Here is a 23,888-nt window from a genome sequence, read left to right as displayed (position 1 = left end):
TTTCGATCGCGTCAGGGGGTCGGAGAGGAATTTCCCAGATTTGTTTTCCCCATATTGGCCCTGGGGTTTTCACTCTGGGTTTTCGCCTCTCCCTGGAGATCACATGGTCTGGAATGGGGGGGTGGGGGTGAGTTAATAGGTTGTGATGAACAAAGCATCGTAGCTGTGAGGGACAGCTCGGTGGATAGGATATTAGGATGTAGATAGGCTGGAAAATTGGGCGGGGATCCTGGATTCAGGATTCAATCCTGGACCGGGGAGCGGCGCGGGCTTGGAGGGCCGAAGGGCCTGTTCCTGTGCTGTATTGTTCTTTGTTCTATTGCAGAAAATAAAAGCTCATGGTATTGGGGAGGGGGATAACATATTGGTATGAATAGAAGATTGGTTGGAAGCAGGGAGTAGGCATAACTGAGTCTTTTTCTGGTTGACAAGATGTAACGAGTGGTGTGCCATAGGGATCAGTGCTGGGGCGTCAACTGTTTACAATTTATATAAATGACTTGAATGAAGGGATGGATGGGCTGGTTGCCAAATTTGTTAATGACACAAACGCTGATAGGAGAACAAATTGTGAAGAAGACATAAGGATGCTACAAAAAGATACAGATAGATTAAGTGAGTGGGCAAAGATTTGTCAAATTGAATATAATGTGGGAAAATGTGAAATTGTCCATTTTGGCAGGATGAATAAAAAAAAGCATATTATCTAAAATGGTGAGAGATTGCAGAGCTCTGAGATTCTGCTCTTCCCACACAGTACAATGACAGCAGCAACGTCAACCAAGCTTGATAAAACTATCTTTAACTCATTTAAAACCTTTGCTCATATAACCCCACTAGTGTCACTGAGTAAAGTATCCATTTCACACTCTGGAATCTTGTGCCCTCCCCGTGGCACATTTGGTGGTGGTGATTGGGGGGGAGGGGGGGTGTTTAATCACTTTAATCACAGTAGAAAGCTGGAGACTCCACCACCATGCTGTCTCCATCCTGATTACATCTGTGACAGGAGAGCCAATGGGCAGCCTTCCAATCCTGCTGACCACTTCGGGGCCTCATCCTGCCGCCACTGGTATTAACACAGTGGTGGGTGAGTGGCTCGTCATGTGGGGAGCATGACAAGCAATCTTCAGCATGGTTGTTGTTCGTGGGCTCCCGGGGTTGGGTGGGGTCTCTCATTCAAAAGTACTCAATGCCTGACCGAGGATCAACGGGAAGGAAGGGAGCCCTGCTGTGGACCATCCCCATTGCTGGCTGCCCTTTTCCCCCCTCAATCAGGACATCCCTACCCATGATCCTTTTCCTGTTATCATTCACCTGTGTCTGGGTCTCTCCTCCATCCAAGGCCTCATTTGGGTTCTGTCTCCTCTGTGAGCACAGAAGAGCTCCCAGCCTGTAATTGGCCAGCAGCTCTCAGTGGGTGGGGCCTCTGCCCCCAGGGTCCTAGATCCCAGGGAAGGCCCAGCCCTGGCCTATTAACTACCCGAATGGAACAAGTTGCAACGAGCCTTCTCAAAAAGAGAAAGGGGGGGGGCGGAGGGTTCTGCAGCCGACTGTCAAGAGTCCTGTCGCCTGATTCCACCCATCAAGAGCCAAAAACCAGTTTTGCCCGAGATATATAGTAAATAAAAAATTGCCTTGGAAAACAAGGGAAGTGGTTTCATCAACCTCACCAGAATTAGCTACAAAATCTTACTGTATTGCTTAATTTGTGCGGCTAAAAAAAATCTCGACTTTAGCATTAAAACGGAGTTGGAATAATCTTCATTGGTAACAGATTGTGCAGTATTTAATCAAATTTCAAAAATCTGTTTAACAGCATCTGGTTCTATAGCTCTGCCTATGAATGGCTGATAGTTATGTATTGTGCTAATCTCACACTGCTGTCCATTTTCTGCCTGCTACTGCACTGGCACCCATCCTTGAACAATAAGTACTTTAACTGCAGCTGGCTATCCATCAAAGAGGACCCTGCCACTGATCTGATTTAATACAAAATAGATTTAGTACCAGAATAGATTCGTAGAGATGCTGGTTTCCAGGAAATGATTGTTCCGATTAAAAAGGGTTATTTTTAACCCCTAGGCAGGAGTATGTCGCTTTGCTATTGAAGCTTTCGAGAAAACAGTGCAAATGAAATTCCTTTCTAAAGTGTACCAGCTATGCCAAATACAGAAATATTCACAACTTACCTCCAAAGGCAATTATCCGATTATTCCCTATTAACTCTTTAAAAATCCTACTGACATTGGAATGCAACTCTGACTTGTGATCATGTAGCAATTTCAATGTAGCAAAGGGTTAACAGCGACCCGGCTTTCCGCCCCTCTCCCTATCAGGCTTCAGCTTTTACCACACAAGAAGACCAGTCCCAAACAACAGAAGGGAAGGGCTCTATCCTCTCCATGATCTTTTTGTGTTTACAGAGTACTTTATTAGCTACAACTGATTTGGGAGTTGCACCAGCTTCGAGCTATGCCTATTAAATTTAGGCATTTGTCTGCCTGGCAGTTACCATTTTCATTGGTAGCATTTTAATCTTAAATATAGAGTTGTCGTATAGAGGAAGGAACACAGGCAATGTTACAGGCACAGCTATAGGCAACTTGAGAAGCTATGCGCACGTAACATTAAAAAGTCATGCACAAAAAATATAGGGAAACTACTCATAGTTAACAGATAAAACCGTAAAAAGCATAGGGTTTTCTCAAATAAAGTTACACTTCTCTTAAGGCCACATCCTACACAATATTAAATCTTTATATATCTTCTCCATCCAATAAATGTGGTTCAATCTCCCTTTACTCTAACTGATACCTGACACTCTTTTATTGCTATTTTGCTAAGGAAACTCTTGCTAATTATCCAGCTGAACATCACCTTGACGTTTCTGACCGAACCAACGATTAGAATGGTTTTTGCTTCTCTGAGGATATTTGTTGGCTCTTCCTTGTTCCGAGGATGACGTCTACTCAGGTTCCTGGGTTTCCGCCATGGATCTTCATATCACTAAATGGCCCGATTCTCAACCCGAGTATCTTTGGACACAGGGAGCAGGCTATCCCAAGAGGTAGAGGGATCCAGAGATCAGGATCTGCTTCCCTTTCTTCTCTACCATCGCCTTGCCTCATCATTAAGGTATTTGGACTCAAAAGCGTGATGCAGCTTGATGGGACAAGTTGTTACCATTTTGAACGATTGATGGCAAGTTCCACCCAGTCAATAATGTCAATGCTGCTGCGCTTCGAGGAGAGCTTCATGTTGTCTTTGTAATGTTTTCTTTGTCCTCCCCTGGAAGGCTGGCCATCTGAGAACTGAGAAAACAAGACCGTGTTGGGGAGATGCTTTTCCGCTATCCGGCACACGTGTACAGTGGATCATAGTTGCTTTTGCAGGAGTTTTGCCTAAATATTTGTAGAGCTGGCTCCAAGAAGGACACTTAAGTTTGTTCTATGGCCTTCCCATTGAACCCGGAGGATGTGGCAGAAATATTGCTGGTCAAATTTCTAATGCTCTTATGTGTCATTGATAGAGTTCAAATTTCACTGCAGTACAGGAGCATGGTGACAAATGTTCTGTACACTCGGACTTTCCTTCACTTGCGGAGGTCCTTGTTGTCAAACACTCACTGCTGGAGTTTGTAGAAGGCTGAGCTGGCTCAGCTGATCCGGTGTTGGATCTCCTTGTCAATGGTGGCCTTTTGAGAGAGCTGAGAGTCAAGGTATAGGAATTGTTTAACATATTCCACAGACTCTCCTTGGGCAGTGGGATATTTGGCTGACCAGGTGTGGGTTGATACGAGTTTTGTTTTGGCATTGTTCAAGGACAGGTAGAGATTCTTGTCTGCAGAATTGAAGAGATTGAGGGTGGGATTTAACCTGCACACTCAATCCGTGAGATGGTGGGGGGTGAGCGGGGGGGGTGGGGGGGGGGGGGGGTGGGGGCTCTGGATCTGGAACAACCTGGAAATCGTAAATCTCGTCGGCAAGATCACAATTTTTTGCTGCTCCTCGGCAGCTACATTATTAGGTTCACGTCTGTAATGCGCAAAATCCTGATTTACATTTTAATAAATTATAATATAATGAAACACAGCCCTCACCTGATCTCTGCACCCCCCCCCCCCCCCTCCGCCCCCTGCACCATCACAAGATTTTCATACCTCGCCAAGCAAGGTTTACAATAGCTTCACCCAGACATGAACCTATCTAGGGGGATCGCTCTGGGAAGCAAAGATCAGTATAGCCCCCGGGGGAGAAGGACATGGTGGGCAGTGCCTTGGCAGTGCCCCCTGGCACAGGGTGGCACCAACCTGGCAGTGCCAACCTGTCATGATGTGGAGATGCCGGCGTTGGACTGGGGTAAACACAGTAAGAAGTTTAACAACATCAGGTTAAAGTCCAACAGGTTTATTTGGTAGCAAAAGCCACACGTGCCAACCTGTGCCAGGGCACTCATTTAACCTACCTAAATCCCTTAGTAGATTCTTTATGTCCTTTTGACAATTAATTTTCCTACCCATCTTTGTGTTATCAGCAAATTTAGCTACCATACATTTGGTCCCTTCATCCAAATTATTGATATAGATCGTTAATAATTGAGGTCTGAGCACTGATCCCTGTAGCACGCCACTCGTAACAGCTTGCCAACCTGATAATGACCCATTTATCCTTACTCTTTGCTTACTGTTAGCTAATTAATCCTCTATTCATGCTAATATTTTAACCCCGACACCACGAGCTCTAATTTTGTGCAGGACCCTTTGATGTAGCATCTTTTTGAATGCTTTTGTGAATCTAAATACACCACATCTACAGGTTCCCCTATACCCACCCTGCTTATTACCAGAGCATTGTTAATGATTATCAGCCATCAGCTCAGCAAATTAGATATGCCACTGTAGGATAAGACTGCTTCCTCCTAATTACAAATAACTCTGCAAGCCAGTCATTAAAGTGGAAAGCCTTGCAATTCTAGCCAAAACACAACTATGATAATGTCCAAGACATGAGGTTTTTTTGTGAAGCCATTATAGGCAACCTTTCATGCACAACAGTTCATGAGACAATGTGCATTGTTTTAACATATCAACTAGGGGAAATTGTTGCCACTTCTGACAATCGCTTTGACAGCGCTGCAATGTAATGCCAAATGAAGGTATCCTCTAAGCTCTTTAACATGAATCTTAATGAAATGGTATATTTTTATGTACGATCATTTCATTTTTATGTGGTTCACTGCTGTGACTTCTATTCGTACACACACAAATGGAATTGTGTACTGCACTGCCATCACAATGGACACTTTTATCTCAGTATGAATGTATTCATAACTCTTTGAATTCAGCACTGGTCCTTTAGCGGACAACAAATTAATAGCTTTCTAATTGTAAGAAAAACCTTCCACAGCTTAGGAAAGAAAAAACATAGGAGAGAAGAAACTTCTTCATCAGTGAAACGAGGCCGACCTCAAAGGTCTCATCGAGGGGAGATGTTGGTATGGTGGTAATATCACTGGCCTTGTATTCCAGAGGCCCAGACTAATTCTCTGGGGACACAGGTTCAAGTCCCACCATGGCAGCTGATGGAATTTAAATTCTTTTAATAAATCTGGAATTAAAAGCTCGTCTCATTAGTGATGGCCATGAAACTATCATCGATTGTTGCAAAAACCCACCTGGTTCACTAATGTCCTTTAGGGAAGGAAATCTGCCATCCTTACCTGGTCTGGCCTATATGTGACTTGAGATCCACAGCAATGTGGTTGACTCCCTCTGAAATGGCCTCGCAAACCACTCAATTTCAAGTGTTATTAAGGATGGGCAACAAAGGCTGGCCTTGCAAGCAATGCCCACCTCCTATGAATGAGTAAAAACTAGATTGCCGTGTAGAATACAACCCAGCATATATAATGACTTCATCTTTCAGCCCCAAATATTGTGTCTTTGCATTATCTTGGTATATAAGACAACACCCTTCCCCCTTTTCAGCTATGAAATGTTTTAGTGGCATTAGTAGTCAGACAAAATTTTACCACCATAATTGCATATTTTACTTTATGACTGGGTGTCCGGATTGAGAAGATGATACGAGCTGTGTTACAAAGACATGGGAGTTTAAGACACACCCCACTGTGCAGGCCCAATGTGACAAACAACAAAGAGAAATGAGAATAGATGGGTGGTACATCGGGAGAAATTCTTCACTAAGAGTGCAAATGCATGTGCTGCCACACTTGATCTTTTGTATGGTTTCATTATCAAATCGTGGGATGCTATTCATACACAAAGTGTTCAACAAATACAGAATATCCAATTTAATGGATGGAGAGGAAGATGATTGGTCGTGCAGGAATGATTCTGAAAATGGATCCAGAGTGGGATTCTTTCAATGATGCCATAGCCAAAGTGACTCAAAATGAATCTGATCAACTTCTGGAATCAGATCCCAAAGACAATTCATTTGATGGTTTTATATCGCTTTCCTTGTGGTTAAAGGTATCTTTGTACAATTGCTTTATTCAGTAAACTGTGCCACATTAATTTATTATGAATTCCAGAGATATTTTTCCGCATTCAACATGGTGACCACCCATGCCAGAGGGTCACATTTTATGTTTGGTATACAAGTCAATCCTCATTTTTGGAATGAATTTTGGAGGCTTCAAAGGTCAACTTATACATCAACCTCACTGTTACATCATAGTGGTTGAACTTCCAGGTGCCAGGTTTAAGCAGTGGCTGGATAAGCATCCACAGTCTGCAAGCCAGCATCTGCCTGTCTGAAAGGAGAATTTTGAATTTAAACTGCTGCCACTCCTTCCCCTGGAGGTGGAAATGCAAATCACCACCCTGCACCCTCCTTCCTTTGACCTTCCCTCCTTCACCCTTTTCCCATCACCCAATGTCAACACAATGGTGAATTGAAATGGTGGAGCACATTCCTTTGAATGTGGAGGCTGGTTGGATGAAAAGTGAAAACAAGGGGACCCTATGGTTCTGGGCGGTAGGGGAAAAGTAAGTGTGGAAAATGGGTCAGGCACGATTGAGATGCTGTCAACTACAGTGGTGGGGAATCCTCGGCTGAGGAACTAGGAAGATGTGCCAGACGGTAGGTCCCAAACACTTCTTTCATGTGAAGTAACGATTTACTTGCACTATTTTCAATTTGGTTTACTGCATTCACGGCTCACAATGTGGTCTTCCCTACGCTGGGGAGACTAAACACAAACTGGGAGACCACTGTGCCGAACGCCTTCGCTCAGTCTGTAAACTTAGGCCCACATTCTGTCCTTAGCCTGTTACAATGTTCTAATGAGGCCCAATGCAAACTGAAGGAACAGCACCTCATCTTCCAATTAGGCACTTTACAACCTTCTAGATTTAACATGAGTTCAACATCTTCAGATCATGAACTTGGTTCTACATTTTGATACATTATTTCTGCCCCCCCCCCCCCCCCCCCCCCCAGGGCCAGTCCGTAACCTGTTCTTATGTTTTGCTTTCAGAAGTTTTGACGCTTCGGTTATTAACACATTCTGCTAACTGACCTTTATGCCACTATTAGTACATGCCTTGATCTTTAACACTACCTTTGTCTTGTATCCATGACATCTTTGTCAAACCTCTCCTAATCGCCGACTTATTCCTGACCTACTTTGCTCCACCCTCTGTTCAACAGCATCAAAACCTTCACATTTCTACCCATCTTCAGTTTTGAAGAGAGTCATATTAGACTCAAAATGTTAACTCTGCTTCTCTCTCCACAGATGCTGCCAGACCTGCTGAGATTTTCTAACCTTTTCATTTCAGACTACGTCGCTTGCTGCACACCACCTTTAACCAATCATGAATCTCAATGCACATGTTTCTCATTGCTGCCAACTTAATTGCAAAGGTACAATTTGATCTGATGATCATGTGTTATGATGAGTTTATATTTAATGCTTTGGCATGTCATGTAAGTTCCCACCACTTGCCGTCAGGAACCCTGATCTACTATAAGGACTTGGACCAAAGCCTTAAATCAATATCTGATATTAAACTGCACCAGTGCTGAAAGCTGATCCTCATGCTTCTGTCAAAACCTCAAGTAGTGATTGAATAGACAGTTAGCGGTGCAATATTAGAACTGTAAGTATCTTATGACCATAAGTCATTAATTCAAACCTTCTAATAAGAAGGTTTTCAGAGTCACTGATATGTCATCCAATGGATTGCCTTGGGAAGGGCTGAATCTGCACTCGGGGGCAGGGAGTAACGCACTGTTAGTTAACATTGACAGACAGAGATCCAGAGAGAAAGAAGCCAATACATCAGTGGAAACTTTACTTTTAAGGCTGGTTAATTTGGTGCTGAAATTTTAGTTGGATTTTTGTAGTAAGGAAAAGAACTTCTCAGGGCCAAGGATGATGCAGCAGTCTGTCAACAAATCATTCCATCAAAGCTGCTTCACTGGAGGAAGAAACCATCCATACTCTCAAGGATGGATTTGAGAGTGATTATTATACTTTGGTAGGAATGTATGGGCTAATTCAGACTCTGATTCATGATATATTCCGAGAAATGGTTCAAGTGCTGGTCAAACTATAAACTTAGCTTGTTTCTCTCTTTTCCTCCCCCTCTCCTGAAGGTATTGACTCCCCGGTTACATGGCCCCAGGAACCCTTGACTATTCTTTGTTTGTGGGCTTAGGCAGTGAATGTTGGCAGATTAACTGAGCACAGTAACTGATCCAGATCCCGGGCGGAACTCTCCCAAAAAAATTCTAAGGGCCCTATTTTACCATTTTGATTCTAAGTGCTGGGTGGACTTGAAACTGGGAGTGTTTCAGATCCGACTTTTAGACCTGTTCTCCCGCGCCCCCATACGCACTCTGCCTGAAAGAATAACAGTGATTCTGAATTGCACTGCAGAATCCTGTGGGCAGGGCTTATCGCGCCCGAAATCCTGCAGCTCCAATCAGAGACTTCAAAGAAATAGAAAAACGCCCCCCTGCCACATCGCTCCCAAGCCGGATAATGCCTCTCCCTGACCCCCACAGACATTTCCCCACCCCCACAATATAACTGACCCCCTTATCCCCTCAACCCCCCAGACCGATTGTGGCCCCCTTCTCCCCATCCCCCCCACCAATCACACGCAAAGTGGCAGCGGACCCACCCCTCCGCCCACCGATCACACGCAGAGTGGCAACGGATCCCCATTTCCCCCCACCAATCACACGCAGAGTGGCAGTGGACACCCTCCTTCTCCCTCCCCACCGATCACACACAGAGTGGCAGCGGACCCCCCATTCCCCCCCCCACCAATCGCATGCAGCATGGCAGTGGACCACCTCTGCCCCCGCCACCAGGGAACCATCTGACCTGTCTCCCTCCCCTCCCCCCCACCATCGATCTGAGTCAGAGAGCCGCCAGAAGCTCTGAACTTACCTCCTCAGAATCTGGAGCGCCTGAATCGGACCTTTGCGGAGCATGTCTATTTCACACCAATTCTGGATGGGCGAACGCAGTGGTAAAGGGGGAAGTGCCAGTACGTTTGGGCAAGCAGCCCATTAAGTCAATTTAAATGCATGCAAATGCATTTAGATTGGCGTCGTTCCCATTTCGGTCGCGGTCCTGACAGTGGCCATTTTCAGCCATTGGTAAAGGGGTAACAGGTGTGGAGGCGGGCGTGGATCGCACTAATCGCCTCACGCCCGCCTTTACCAAGTTTTCACACCCGAAAGCGGGCACAACGCAATGGTAAAATCAGGCCCTTAAGTGTCGAATTCATGTGAAAATTGGAGTGATTGATGTTTGTTTTTTCAGTGGGGGTTCAGAGAAAAATCTCCCACACTCTGTGCGCTGCAGAGGGCACCAGCGTGAATAAAACTAAATTTCAGGAGGCGCAATTCCCACTGGAGGGGCTGAAATCAGTGCACTGGGCGGGTCACTGCACATCGCTGGTCTGTCAGTGCCGAGATCGGCGCATGTGCAGTGGCCCCGCAATGAGGGGCAGCTCAATCGCTGACCAGCTCCGTGATCCCCGCAATGCTGGCTCTCTGCCCCCCACCCCATGGCCTAACCGCTGGCACCCCCCCTTCCAGCCCACCCTAATCTCCAGCCTCCCCCCACAAGGAGGCTGACCAACCAGCCCCCCCCCTCCCAAATTGCTGGCCTCCCTCCTCCCTTCCTTCCCTCCTCCACGGATCCCTAAGCAGAGTGGCAGCGGGATCCCCCATGGATTCATATGTAGAATGGCAGCGGGACCCCTCCCACCGATCAGCCTAGCCCCCCCTAGGCCCATCCCCATATGCCACACCCCCTTGACATATGCCCCCATGCCCAAGGGGTAGTGCCAAGGTGCCCCCTGGGCATTGGCACTTCACCTCTTGGGCAGTGCTGGGGCACAGGCTGGCATTGCCAGGGTGCCAATGCCAAGGGGGCACCCCCCCACCATCTGACCCTTGGGGTGGCCCCGATTGTTCCCCACCTTCAGCGGAGTCGGGCCGCTAGTTCCCCAAAAGTGGGGAGCTACTCTAAACCCCGCTGGAGTGAAACACTCTGGCAGGGCGTGGTGGGGCGGGGGCGTTGAGATATTAACAGGCCCAGAGACTTCAGTCCCGGTCCTGCTAATCTCATTTAAACAAGATTAAAATGACCATGTTAATGGTCTTTGCACCTCCCTGCCAATTTCCAGCGTGGAACAGACACCACCGGAAATCCGGCGCTGGGAGACGCTAGCTGGATGCGAACACGTGGCCAACGTAACAATCTCCCGGCCCGCTGTGCTGGAGATAATGAAGACATAACTCTTATTACTTTATTTCACACTCTTTGCCACCTGCTCAGACACTGACACTGCACTATTTGCAGGACAAAGGCAGGATTGGCACATGGTATGACACTTTTTAAAAATTCATTTAAAGGGTGTCGCTAACCAGGCCAGCATTTATTGTCCATCCGTAATTGTCCTTCAACTTAGTGGCCCACTAAGGCATTTCAGAGTCTGGATTTGGAGTCACATGTCGGCCAAACTGGATAAGAGGTGGCTGATTTCCTTCCCTCAAGAACATCAGTGAACCAGATGGGTTTTTATGACAATTGACAATGGTTTCATGGTCATCATTAAATTTTTAATTCCAGATTTTAATTGAATTCAAATTTCACCATCTGCTATGGTGGGATTTGAACCTGGGGAGCATTACCCTGGGTCTCTGGATTATTAGTCCAGCGACAGTACCACTGCACCACCACCTCCCCATGATGATACACACTGCTGCCACTGTTTGACAGTGGTAGAGGGAGTGAATGTTTGTGGAAGGCTGCCAATCTAATGGACTGCTTTGCCCTGGATGATGTCGGGGCATGGGGTGAGCGGCAGCCAAGCAGGGGACAAAGATTGCATCGATGACACATCACTGGAGGGCAACATTGTACACGAATTCTGCATCGCATTTTGATCAGGCTGAGTACAGAAGGAAGCTGATGGGTCTGCGTATGCTTCCCAGTGCAGTAAGCATTTTACTATCAGAAAGCATGCAGCCATGTCAAGGAGCATGAAGGAATCCAGCACCAATCTGATACAGGACTTTCTGCAGAGCTTGAAGAGCATCTTCTCCGGGGTGAAAGTGGTTGTTATCATCAACAAACCCATCGACCTAACCATGGTGCAGTAGCCAACGGCTGATGTCTCAGCTTCCATTGTGGCACAGATTCTACCTGAAGTCTGAGTGTGTTGCAGGGGAAAGTCAGACTGGGGTCATGCAAGGTCAGCTTGCTGTCACCATGGCTCTGAACAGCAATGTGAAAAGGTGCTTGCAGGGTCTCACAGTAGCCCAGCAGCCTCTAACAGGTTACTCAGACTGCTGAGGCACCACCCTGCGGGGAACAGTACTACTAGGAGCCTGAACTTCTAGGCCTTCAGTCAGGATGACAGCATTTGTCCTCCCAACCTTGCATCTTCAACAGGCCCCTTGCTCTTGTCTGTCGGACGGTCAATCCATGTTTCTTCCTATGCTAAGATGGAGCAGTCTAAAACAAGACCTTCCTGGCCCAGAGCTGCTCAAGGTCTTCCTCCAAGGCCATCTTCAATGTCCACCAGTGAAATTCAGCAGTGTTATACCAACCATAGGGAAGCACTCCTTACGCCATGAGGTCGGGTTTAGGCAAATGGAAGACAGAAATTGTACAAGGTTGAATACTTGGTTTTGAGTGTAATATGGAATGATTTGATTGATAAGTTTGGTCTGGAATGTTTATTTTGTGATGGTTTGTATTTTTGTGTTGTTGTCATATCTATTTCTCTTCATCTTTTCTCCTTCTCTTCATGCTCTGCCCTGAGCCAGTTACGCTATAGCAGGTGGCTAGGGCTATTCCCACTTGATGAGGAGTTAGTGCAGCAAATGTGGCCTCTTTCATTTTCCACATCATTCTATATTCTAAGCGCAATGTCTCTTCAACCACCTCTTCTGTAGACCACAATGAAACTTGACACCCACTTTGCTAAGTGCTGTCGGGATCCTCCAGGGCAGTGCAGGCAGTGGAAGCATTGTTTCTGTACCTCAATGGTCCATTCCATCACATTTCATGTGGAAGATTGGCTTCCGATCTATGCATGTGGCATTAGATCCATCAGCCATGTGGTCAACTGATACCCCTGTGTGTCCAATAAACAACTTGTGGCTTGCTGTGGAGGATCAAATGCAATTGGTATAGTGGACTGCCACAGAATGAAGGCATCAGGACTGCTGCCAGAATACCGGGCATTGACCTTCACAATTGTGTGTGGGGTCACACACAGGCCAGTCCCACTGAGGGAGTGGCATCCCTTTCATTTTCGATACAGGGCAGAGAGGGCATCTGGCACATGGCACCCTACACCTTGGGGAAGGCTAAAATCCCAGCAAAGCCTCACGTTCACTCCATCCGTCTCTCCTTTTGGCAAGAGAGAACAAAATGTAGTTAGCTCTCAACAATAGACAGCCTCAGTGATCCCCATCCTCATGTAACAGTGGCAGATAAACTGGGAGATTTTGCAAATATCTCCAGTTTCACCCTGAAAGGAATCCAACACATAAAAGCTCACTCTATGTTCATCTGCACACTCACTGGTGACCTGCTCCTTGCTCTCTGAAGCTGCAGTTGTGGCCACAGCATGTGACAGATTTCCTTTATGACGCCCTTACTGAAATGCAACCATTGTACACACTGCTCATTGCTGAGGTGCAGGTAGAAGGAGTGTTCCCTGGGCAGATATGGCCTCATGTTGAAAGCCCCTCTCCACTTCCTCCTCCTCCCAACATCTTGTCCTGCTTCGCATGGCCTCTGTTCTGAGTCATTCTGTATTCCAAGCCTGTTACAGCGCCCATTTCTGGGAACAACTGGTTTGTGCATTAGCTTTGAAATCGGGTGGCACGGTGGCACAGTGGTTAGCACTGCTGCCTCACAGCTCCAGAGATCTGGGTTCAATTCTGTCTGTGCGGAGTTTGCACATTCTCCCCGTGTCTGCGTGGGATTCCTCCGGGTGCTTCGGTTTCCTCCCACAGTCCAAAGATGTGAAGGTTAGGTTGATTGGCTATGTTAAATTGCCCTTACTGGATGCAAAGGTTAGAGGGGTTAGCGGGTTAAATATGTGGGGTTACGGGGATAAGGCATGGGTGGGATTGTTGTCGCTGCAGATTTGATGGGCTGAATGGCCTCCTTCTGCACTGTAGGGCTTCTATAAAAGATCTTTCAGCATCTGCCACACAATTTCCTGTAGACTTCTCGAAACTTGAAACAACTATAGAAAGCACAAAACAATTGCAGAATCAAATCAACAGCCTGAAGAAACCAATCCGCAATTCAGCTGATAGTAGTTGATAGTTCCTTTAAATCGGACTAGTGGAGGTTCTTCCTGCTGCTGGACCTGTGTTTAACTGGATGAGGTTAAGAGGGAGAATAAGATTAAGCATTAAACATTGTGCGCTGATGATTTGCCTATTCAACACCTTCAGAGACAATTCACTGGGGGTCCTGCTCTTGTGGGAATGCCTATCCACATTAGTTAGTATTAGTGCAAGTGGCGGAACTCAGGAAAGCACAGTGCTGAAGGGAAGTGACTAAAAGGAAGTGAGGAAGGGGAGAATCTGACAGTGCTATTCTCTATAAGTAGGAATGGTCTTGAAATTGAATGCGCTGTAGAAAGATTTTAGAGTCTTTCTGGGTGGATCAGGCAAAATGGGTCCTCTGATCTGAAAAAGATCTTTCATTTTGTAAAGGTGGGTCCAGTCAGTGTTAATTTCCAACCAGGAACAGTGGAATGTGTTCTCAAAGTGCTAATTGTTTGCAGTTGGTTCTCCTGCATGAAAATATCCAGGTTGGGATGTTCCTGTTGTTCACGGCAGTGGGATCTTCCGGTCCCGCCGATGACACGCCCCCCGCCCGGGTTTCGTGGCCGTGCGGGGTGGATTCAATAGGAAATCCATTGACAGCGATGGGACCAGAAAATCCTGCCATCAGCCAATGGCGGGCCTCCTCCTGCCGCCAAAAAAGACGCCGTGGGGTAGCCAGAGAATCTCGCCCCCAACTTCAAAAAAAACTCGCTACTGCCAGCTTGCATTTATGGAGCACTTTTAATGCAATAAAACATCCCTGTATGCTTCACATCAGATGCATCATTGGGAGAAGAATTTAATCAATGCTAATAAGTCTCTTCAAGTACAGCATGTTTAAACTAGAGAAGGTAACTTGAATAAAATCAGATTATAACAATGAAGTGTCAAAGTCAAAGCAGTCGGTTATAAAAAATGATGAAAACACATTACAGAAGTAGGCTCACAGCCATCAACATTTACTTGTAAACTAAATGGACTGCAAACATGGGCTGGAGCAGTTTCTTCTCTCCCAACTTAGCACAGTTTACTCACTGTTATGCAGTTGAAGAAAGTAGGTCATATTTTCCTTCCATTGATGGCATGTCTAAATAATCCCATTAAAACTGTCACATAACAGACCAAAACAGCCTAAGTGCATTCATGTCCTCCATTACATTACTGACTTAGGAAATATAATAGATTTAGCTGTCAAGAAAAAATTCTACAATTCATCAGACATTTTCACCAAATTTCCGCTGGTGGTTAAATTTTCATCCAGCCCTTGTGTTTAATGTGATGCATTTGGAACCATGGAACAGAATTCATGATAGTGGAAACTGTGGCTTTTAAATCTATAGATTTGATTCCCTGGGGAGCCAACGTTTGAGCGCAGCATGAAACTGACGACTTAAAAAAATAAGATTACTATTTCAGCCTTATCTTGACACAATGGGAATTAAAAAATTATTCTCCACCCTCAGACTGAACTTTCAGCCTACATTTTACCTCAAGCGTTGGAAGATTTCTGCATCTTATTAACTTTTGAGGAAATTAATTTTAAACTTTCTGCAACGATTTGCCTTTCCCTGATTAAATTTCACAATATTCGGAATTGAGGAAACTCGCTGAAAATCAGTTGCATGGGTGCTACCTGAGGTGATGCACATTTGCACTTTTAAAGACATACTTGAGGGATTATGTAACTTCTTGTACTCGGTTTCAGTATAACAGCTTTATAAATGTTTAATGGACTTTTCATTACATTTGAAATAAAATATTAAGAGTACACACATGAAATATTTACAGCATAGTAATAGCCGGCTTTTGAAGAAACAGGATGACAAAGTAAATAAAATGTTTGAAAAACAAACAAAAATATTTTTGAAGCAAAATCAATAAACTGGAAGCAAGTGCAGCAACTTTTCAACTTGTCAAACATCTGCATTGCACAAAGTACGACTCGCACTGGTGTTAAATGTTATGTGGTGAAGATTAATAGTTTTTGAGAATGAGCATTTTTGTTCTACTATGGTGGTTTCAATATTTTTTCCCTTTCTTCCTCTTTTCCACCCTTTCTAAAATGTTTTCTCAACCAATTCTCTCTTATCTGGTTCTCTCTCTTGCAGACTGTTCCTCTGCCACCTTATTCCACTGGTGCAATGATGCAGTTAGGGACCGTTAGTATTTAAAAACAAGTCTGAATACCTTGCTTTTTCCATAGAATTATGCCACAAGATTTTTTTAACAAACTTTATTGTGTACGAAAGACTTAAATCCAAACAAGCACCATTAATTTAACAATATGGTTCATAACTACATACCATATACACTTGCCTGGATGAGTGCAGCTCCAACAACACTCAAGAAACTCAAAACCGTCCAGGACAAAGAGGCCTGCTTGATTGGCACCCTATCCACCACCTTCCACATTCACTTCCTTCGCCACTGGTGCACAGTGGCAGCAGTGTGTGCCATCTACAAGATGCACTGGAGCAACTCACCAAGATTCCTTTGACAGCACCTTCAACCCATGAACTCTATCACCTAGAAGGACAAGAGCAACAAATGCATGGGAACACCACTTCTTTCAAGTTCTCCTCCAAGCCATACACCATCCTAACTTGGATCTATATTGCCGTTCCTTCACTGTAATTGGATCAAAATCCTGAAACTCCCTCCCCAACAGCCCAGCGGGTGTGCCTACACCAAATGGACTGCAGCGGTTCAAAAAGGTAGCTCATCACCACTTTCTCAAGGGATGGGTAATAGAGATGTTGGCCCAGCCAACAATGTCTATGCTCCATTATTTTCAAATATCAAGTATACTTCTGAGTTTCCCTAAGAATTCCCTTCTAAGCCACATCAATTTTACAGTTATGTACTTCTGGAGGGACCACCATAAGTATGCCACAATCCTCTGGAGAATTTTCCTCAGCTCCAGCCTTCCTCAGAGGTAAAACTTTTATTTACCCTCTCTTGACTGAGTGTCCAGTTCCTCATTCTGGTTACTTTTTAATACTTCCAAGCATTACTTTATTTTGCAATAAGACACTACAAGGCCTACTACAGGTTCTCCCACTAGCTACAAACTAGGCAATCTCTCAGCTTCTGTTCTCTCACAAAATTCAAACTGAGGCTAAACCTCACCCGCCTTCCATGCAACCAATGAGGAAGTTAGTATTTTACTCTGCTTCCGGTGCAGGTTTGTTTAACTGTCATTTAGATTGGCTATTTCTCTCAGTAAGCTGCAAACCACACGAGGTCCAAACTGCAACTAAAAACCGCTCCCAGCAAACATCCAGATAAACTTAAAGCAGGCGTTCCTGAGATCCACCCATCTCCATGGCAGCCGCAGCCTGTCTGGGCTTTCCTCAAATTGACCCCACGCCAATTATTCCTCATTTACAATTTCTTCTTTGATCTGATTTAAGTAAATGGGTTATACTGCATGTTTTCTAAATGATTTAGCTCTACCTCCTGAAACAAAAAAACATCTCACTGGTCTGCCATTCTTGCAAGGATTGAAGGCATATCCAGCTCTTTAGCTAAGTAAACCCACCTACTGTTTTGCAATGTTACCTTTCTAGCTGTAATTTCTTACACGACCTTTTAAATAAAATAGTCTCCAAGCTTGCTTTAATTGCATTGATCTCATTATCTACAGCTAAACATTAATTCTGAAAAGTAAAATTAAGTTCTAGAACACATGAACCATGAACTAGGTATTCAGAGCACTGGCTTTATCTTTTTTTTAATGCTTTTGACAATATTGAACATTATGTGCAAATTGACATGTATTCCAATAACTAAGGAAACACTAATTTGGTAATGAAATTATGTTGAATAGAGTCTAGCAAATTCTAAGTGAACAAATTAAGTTTCTATTTTGAAATTTGAAAACAGATACCAATCTCAAATGTGTACTATGAAATATAAATGCAATATTTAATGTGTATAAATGACACTTTTAAATAATCATATATAAATTTTAAAAGAAATTGATACATTCGGTGTTGCAAACCAAACTTTTAAGTTCTGCCCATTTTCAGCAATGCTGTGGCATCCCACTGCTAAAAAAAAAATGAAGTTTAGGTCATATTATTGGCACAAAAATACCGGGCTAGATTTTTTTCCCATGGGGATTCTCCTGATTATTTCCTTTAACCTCAGCCCCGATTGATGCAAACTCAATGGTAAATGTTTGCTTACACTGTTGTTACTCTAGGATTCAATTTTCCATTGATGTTATAGTGGTGGACTAAGAGAAGCAGAGTCACCATGAATTCTAGATGATTGTACCAATAGTAGAACCTTTCAAAATGGAATAAATAATCATTTACCATTACCATCCTTCTGTTTTCTTTCATTCTGTGCACCGATTGTTTTTTATTAGCATAATCTTTCTTAATTACTGAAAACTGATGACGAGTGCTGTCTTGAATGGATTACTGAACTGGACACTGAGGAAGTTGAACTGAAAGCCATGGGTGATGATGAAACACCATTTGGAATTGATTCCACGTTGGTTCAATTCCCTTACACTGTCAATCTCAGTGATTCTTTCATATTAGCATACCCAATAAGGTCATCAGCACTCACCTTTTTACCAAGTATGGACAGAAATGGGTGACAGAGATATTGATGTTCATTGTAATATTGATCTTATAGGGAATCTGAGAGTGCGATACCTTTGGTCACTGCAACAAATGCTGTTACCTCACCACCAACTTCATCCCTCGTCCTCACCTTAGGCTGAACCAGACTTTTCACAATTTAACCTGTCCAACCCTGGGCTGAGTTCATAGAATCCCTACAGTGCAGAAGGAGGCCATTCAGCCCATCAAGCCTGCATCAAAAACAATCCCACCCAGGCCCTATCCCCATAAACCTCATGTATTTACCCTGCTAATCCCCCTAACATTCAGGAACAAGTTAGCCCCCAGTTGGGCCTATCCACTTAACCCTCAAATCTTTGGACTGTGGGAGAAAACTGGAGCACCCGGAGGAAACCCACACAGGCACGGGGAGAACGTGCAGTCTCCGCATAGACAGTCACCCGAGGCTGGAATTGAACCCGGGTCCCTGGCGCTGTGAGGCAGCAGTGCTGTGCCAGTGTGCCGCACTGTCTATTCCTTCCCTTCACAAACGTTGCCCACTTCCAGCTCAATACCTTCACCCTGGCCAGAATTCTCTAATGCCAGACACCTCACCCCCGCTGCCAGGGAGAACAGAGAATTTGTCGCTCATTCACAGCAGCAGGATCGGAGATTCCCAGCCGCGAGCGTGATCAGAGAATTCCATCCCGCCCCCCATCATAGTCAATCTGCTTTCAGACGTGCCTTCAACATCAGACCTAATTACTCCAATAAAAGCAAAGTGCTGTAGATGCTGGAAATCTGAAATAAAATCAGAAGATGCGGAAAAACCTCAGCAGATCTGTGGAGAGAGGAATGGGGTTAACAAGGAGTCTAATACCATGCGAAGAAGAAATTCCAAAGAGAAGAATTTTAAAATCCACATCTTTTACTGAGCTTTAGATCAATCTTTCTAATCTCATCTTTTTGTACTCGGAATCAGTTTTCTCCCAAACCCTGTGAAATACTTGATTAAATTTTTCAAAGTTGGACGAACTATGTGAATTCAAATTATTGCTATTATCTTACATTTTACAATCAAGGTGTCTATTTCATTTCATTTATTGGTTTACTGATATATGCAGCATGCAGAATTATGGTAGAGTTCACTCATTTTTGATGTCCAGTATCCTTCTACTTGTGCTATACACCAATTATTCAGCAGGTTTGACAACCTTGAAATGTTAGTGAAAGATATAATTTACTAGTAAGGCACATCTCAAAGTCTTTGTATCCCAGTGTTAGCAGACTATCTTCAGAAACTGTGCAATTGACGGAGAAATTCTGAGCACAATCTTCACAATATGACAGTAAGTGATAGTGATCTTCTCTGGGAGACAGTAGTCACAAAATTAGACAGGACTTGAAAAAGAGCATAGGGATTGTGATCCAGGATTACTCCATGTCCGCTGCTTCCTATGCAAACAGCACAAAGACTTCTTTCTGCCCGCTTATTTAAATGATTGTATCATCCTGCTCGCTGCATGCTACAAAGATAAAGCCAGTCTGAACTACTTAAAACAAACCTGCCCCTCATAAAAGGGAGGTGCATTGTAGCTGGAGTAGGTGGTAGAAGTCAGTCTAAAGGTGATTTTGTCAACGGGAACATACCAAAGTGTCTAACATTGCAGAGAGATGGCTCGAGAGATATTCCAATATTCAACTGGAGGCTTTAGTGCAGGGTGAGGAGAAGAGGTGGGATCTATTATCAGGGGTCAGAGGCAAACACAATGAAGGCAATAGACCAGGTCGCCATGGAGATCAATGCCAAGAGTCAAGGCCACAGAGCCTGCATGTGGTGCTGCTAAAACTTCAATGACCGCACACATGTGGATAAGCATAGTGAATGGTTCTTTAAATGCCATATCCCACCAATCGGCCCAATGGGGTCACACACAGATCAACACACCACATCCTCAACATTCACAATCTATCAATCATGACTCAGACATAAAATTCACCGCTTTACTTCACGCTCACACACTTAGATTTGCTGCAAGCCTCACACCCACATCTTGCAGCATACACCTACTGCCAAGGTGACATCAATCATGACAGCCACATTACCTCAGCAGACTGCATCACACTCACTGCCATCTCTCTCTCTGCCTTGCAGGACAATGTGCACAAAACTGGAGGCAGCAAGATCCCATCACAGCAGGGTAGACATTCCTACATTTCCTAACCCTGATGGAAAAGGTGGAGTGACCATGGCTTAGGCCTTGTCTAGCAAAGCAACTGAAACCATCAAAGCTGACGGTATCCTCTTCCAATCGTATCCTTATCCTCCTTCTCACATTCCATTACTCCCTGAACCAACAATCTTTACTGTAAATGGTGTAAACTTGCACCCCACCCTCCCCTCATCACAGTGCTACCATCGTGCCTTTTTCCTTTCAGGTACCCTCTGAACTGCAACCGGGCCAGGCAGTGATGAAAGGGAAAGAAGAAGACAGTGATAAAGACACCACCACTCACTCTCACCCTCACAGTCACCAGCTCAGACTAAGACACTGCATGAACTTTAGAGGGTAGCTTACAGGGGGGGGCTCTGTACCTGGCAAGAGTAGCCTTCAGGCAGCTGATATTAAAGGCAAGGGCAGCTTAGGTTCCAGTTTGCTGGATGGTAAAGATGTAGATGAGTTCTGATACAGCATACTCCAATGAGGACTTCAGCAGGGCTACTTACAGAAGGTGGTGATGGGTTTGCTGAATAAAATGACTGGTACATTGTCGGACCTGTCAGAAAGCCTGCTGTCAATGTTGAGAAGCATGGAGAACTCCCACTCTACGTTGGCTCAAATGCAGTTGGAACTGTGGATTGCCGCAGAATGATGACATCATAACTGCTGCCAGAATACTGGGCATTGCCCTCCATCATTTTCTGCGTATGGTTATGCACTAGCTCGGGAAGAGGAATCGCTCTCAGTTGCAGTGTCACGTAAAAGTCACATGTAGCACTCACAAATCAACGTGTGTGCAGCAAATGCCACCTTGCACTATGGGGAAACCTGAAAACCTAGCAATGCCTAATTCTCTCTGGTATAGTTCTCTTGATATATAGAGACTTAGTTGTCTCCCATATAAAACAGATGATAGCAAATGGGAAGATATTGCAAATATTGTCTGATCCAGGTTGGAAGGAGCCAGATGCCTAAAGGTTCAGGGCAAGAATCTGCTTCATGATCACTGGCCATGTGGTCCTTGCCCTGCTCTGAGGTTGCAGTTGTGACTGCAGTAGGTGACAGTTTTCAGTGAGGGTATCCTTGGTGAAGTGAAAATGTCTGACACATTGTTAATTGCTGAGGTCCAGGTCAGAATTGCTCCTTGAATAGTCAGGTGGTCATGGCCGCCTGTTGAGATCCCTTCTCTGCCTCCTTCTCACTCTTCCAGCAACTTGTCTTGCTCCGTGTCACCTCTGCTCATTCTGCTTGTCATGCTGCAGACCAAGGGAATTGTATATTGCTGCAGTCACATCCGACCTCAAGTGATTTCTGCAGATTCCTTGAAGTCTGGACAACATTTTCCAGCACTGGCTGCAAACTTCAGCAACTTCAAACAACTCTTGAAACCACCAAACAACTCTCCAATTGCACCAACAATCAGTAGAAATCAATCAACAACTAACATGGAAGTAGCTGCTGATTCTTTTAAATGGTGCTCATAGTGAGGGGCAGCAGGACAGGGGATGAGTCCTTCCTGCTGTTGGACATATGTTTAGCTGTGTGAAGTTAAGAGACACTATTAGTTGCAACATTCAGTTCCAAAAGCGCAACACTGACAACAAAACAGTGTTGCGCCATGGCTCATGTTTCTGTATACTGCTGACAAATACTCCCTGCGTACCTCACCAAAATGGTGTCTGTCACAACTCCAATAGCGGTGTGTATATGTGTGTGCGTGCCTTGGATGTAAGTTTGGGGATTAAACAGCAACCCAAATGTTGAAAATCTGGGTGGCAAGGTGCTGAATTGTGTGACCAAAGCACGTACTGCACTAGAAACTAATGCAGCAATGAAGGCATTCGGAAAATTAGTCAGAATAAGTTGGTGAATCTATTTTTTAGCCAAGTGACTCTATTTTCTTCCTGAATTCTCCAGTATCATTATTGTTGATGCAAGCTTTTCACCACAGGGTGATCTTTAGGGATAAACTGGACTTTCTATAAAATGGCAAAATAACAAAGACTGAAATGCGTACTTACATTCTTTAGACATGCCCACTTCAAAGCACTTCTGCAATCGGCAGTACTGGCAGCGATTCCTAGTAACTTTGTTGATGACACAGTTTTTTTCTCTGTGACAAGTATAGACCATATTTTTCTGGATGCTTCTCCGAAAAAACCCCTGAAAAGAAACCACAAGACAGAAATGTAAATTTCCCCCAGAACCTGTCGCAGATGCTTTATCAATGCAGAACATCTGTAATGAATATTGTACAACACTAATGATCCAACTGCAAAATAATCCTCGTTCTTCTCAATTATTCTAAATGGCTTTACACTGCTTGTGGCAGTGGAGAAGGGGAGGAATTAGCTAATCTTCAGAATTCACTTCCTGGTAATGGCATTAAAGTTCCGATGAAAGATCACAGACCGGAAACGTTAACTCTGTTTTTCTCTCCATAGATGCTGCCAGACCTGCTGAGTATTTCCAGGGAATATAGAGGCAACTTCTACTCATTCTCTCTTCATAGGACAATCCCCTCGTCCCACTAAACAACCTGGGGAACCTTTGGTTGCACTGCATCTAAGGCCAGTACACCCTCCTTAGGTAACAAGACCAAAACTGAACACAGAAATCCAAATGGTATCTTGCCAATGCCCAATATAATTGTAGCCATGATGTGGAGATGCCAGCGTTGGATTGGGGTGGGCACAGTAAGTAGTCTCACAACACCAGGTTAAAGTCCAACAGGTTTATTTGGTAGCATGAGCTTTCGGAGCACTGCTCCTTCATCAGGTGACTTCAGGTCAATGTCTTGGATTGGTGGCAGTTCAATGTGGCAGAGGGGCCCATCATTAAGTGGGTAAGTCACCAGCTTTGTGGTGGTGGCTTCATTTCAGCAGCCCATGGATAAATCAAAGCCACAGGTTTCATGTCGCAAAGTGTGAGCAGGGTAGGGGAGGGAGATGTTTGCAGGCTGGGAATGCCCCCAACCACCGTCCTGTGACCCCAATGAGACTGTTTCCCTCCCCCCCCGATTTTCTTTTTAAATCTTATCTTTCCGGGGGGGGGGGGGCATGTTGAGGTGCCCCCTTGATGCCCAAGCTGTCTCAGCAGTGCCCACCTTTAAGGTTTGATCACCAAGGCTACAGAGCTGCCAGCCCATCCATCATCCTTAACTGGATGGTGAGCCTGGAGGTGGTCAATGAGGAGGCCATCTCTGGGAAAGTTACTGAGTTAGTGCATTGGCA

The 23,888-nt window shown here is 44.7% G+C and overlaps 1 protein-coding gene across 3 annotated transcripts in view; it reads right to left on the bottom strand.

Moving 5' to 3' along the window:
• LOC144510085 (retinoic acid receptor beta-like) overlaps positions 1-23,888 on the bottom strand; it is a 254,687-nt gene that overhangs the window by 159,903 nt on the left and 70,896 nt on the right. For all 3 annotated transcript variants that reach the window (XM_078239333.1, XM_078239342.1, XM_078239353.1), the window contains exon 3: positions 22,677-22,818. In XM_078239333.1, the coding sequence (XP_078095459.1) occupies positions 22,677-22,818 (142 nt within the window). The remainder of the gene's footprint in view (positions 1-22,676; positions 22,819-23,888) is intronic.

Source organism: Mustelus asterias, chromosome 2 (genome assembly GCF_964213995.1).
Source record: "Mustelus asterias chromosome 2, sMusAst1.hap1.1, whole genome shotgun sequence".
Lineage (NCBI taxonomy): Eukaryota > Metazoa > Chordata > Chondrichthyes > Carcharhiniformes > Triakidae > Mustelus > Mustelus asterias.
This window is presented reverse-complemented; position numbering and strand designations above follow the sequence as displayed.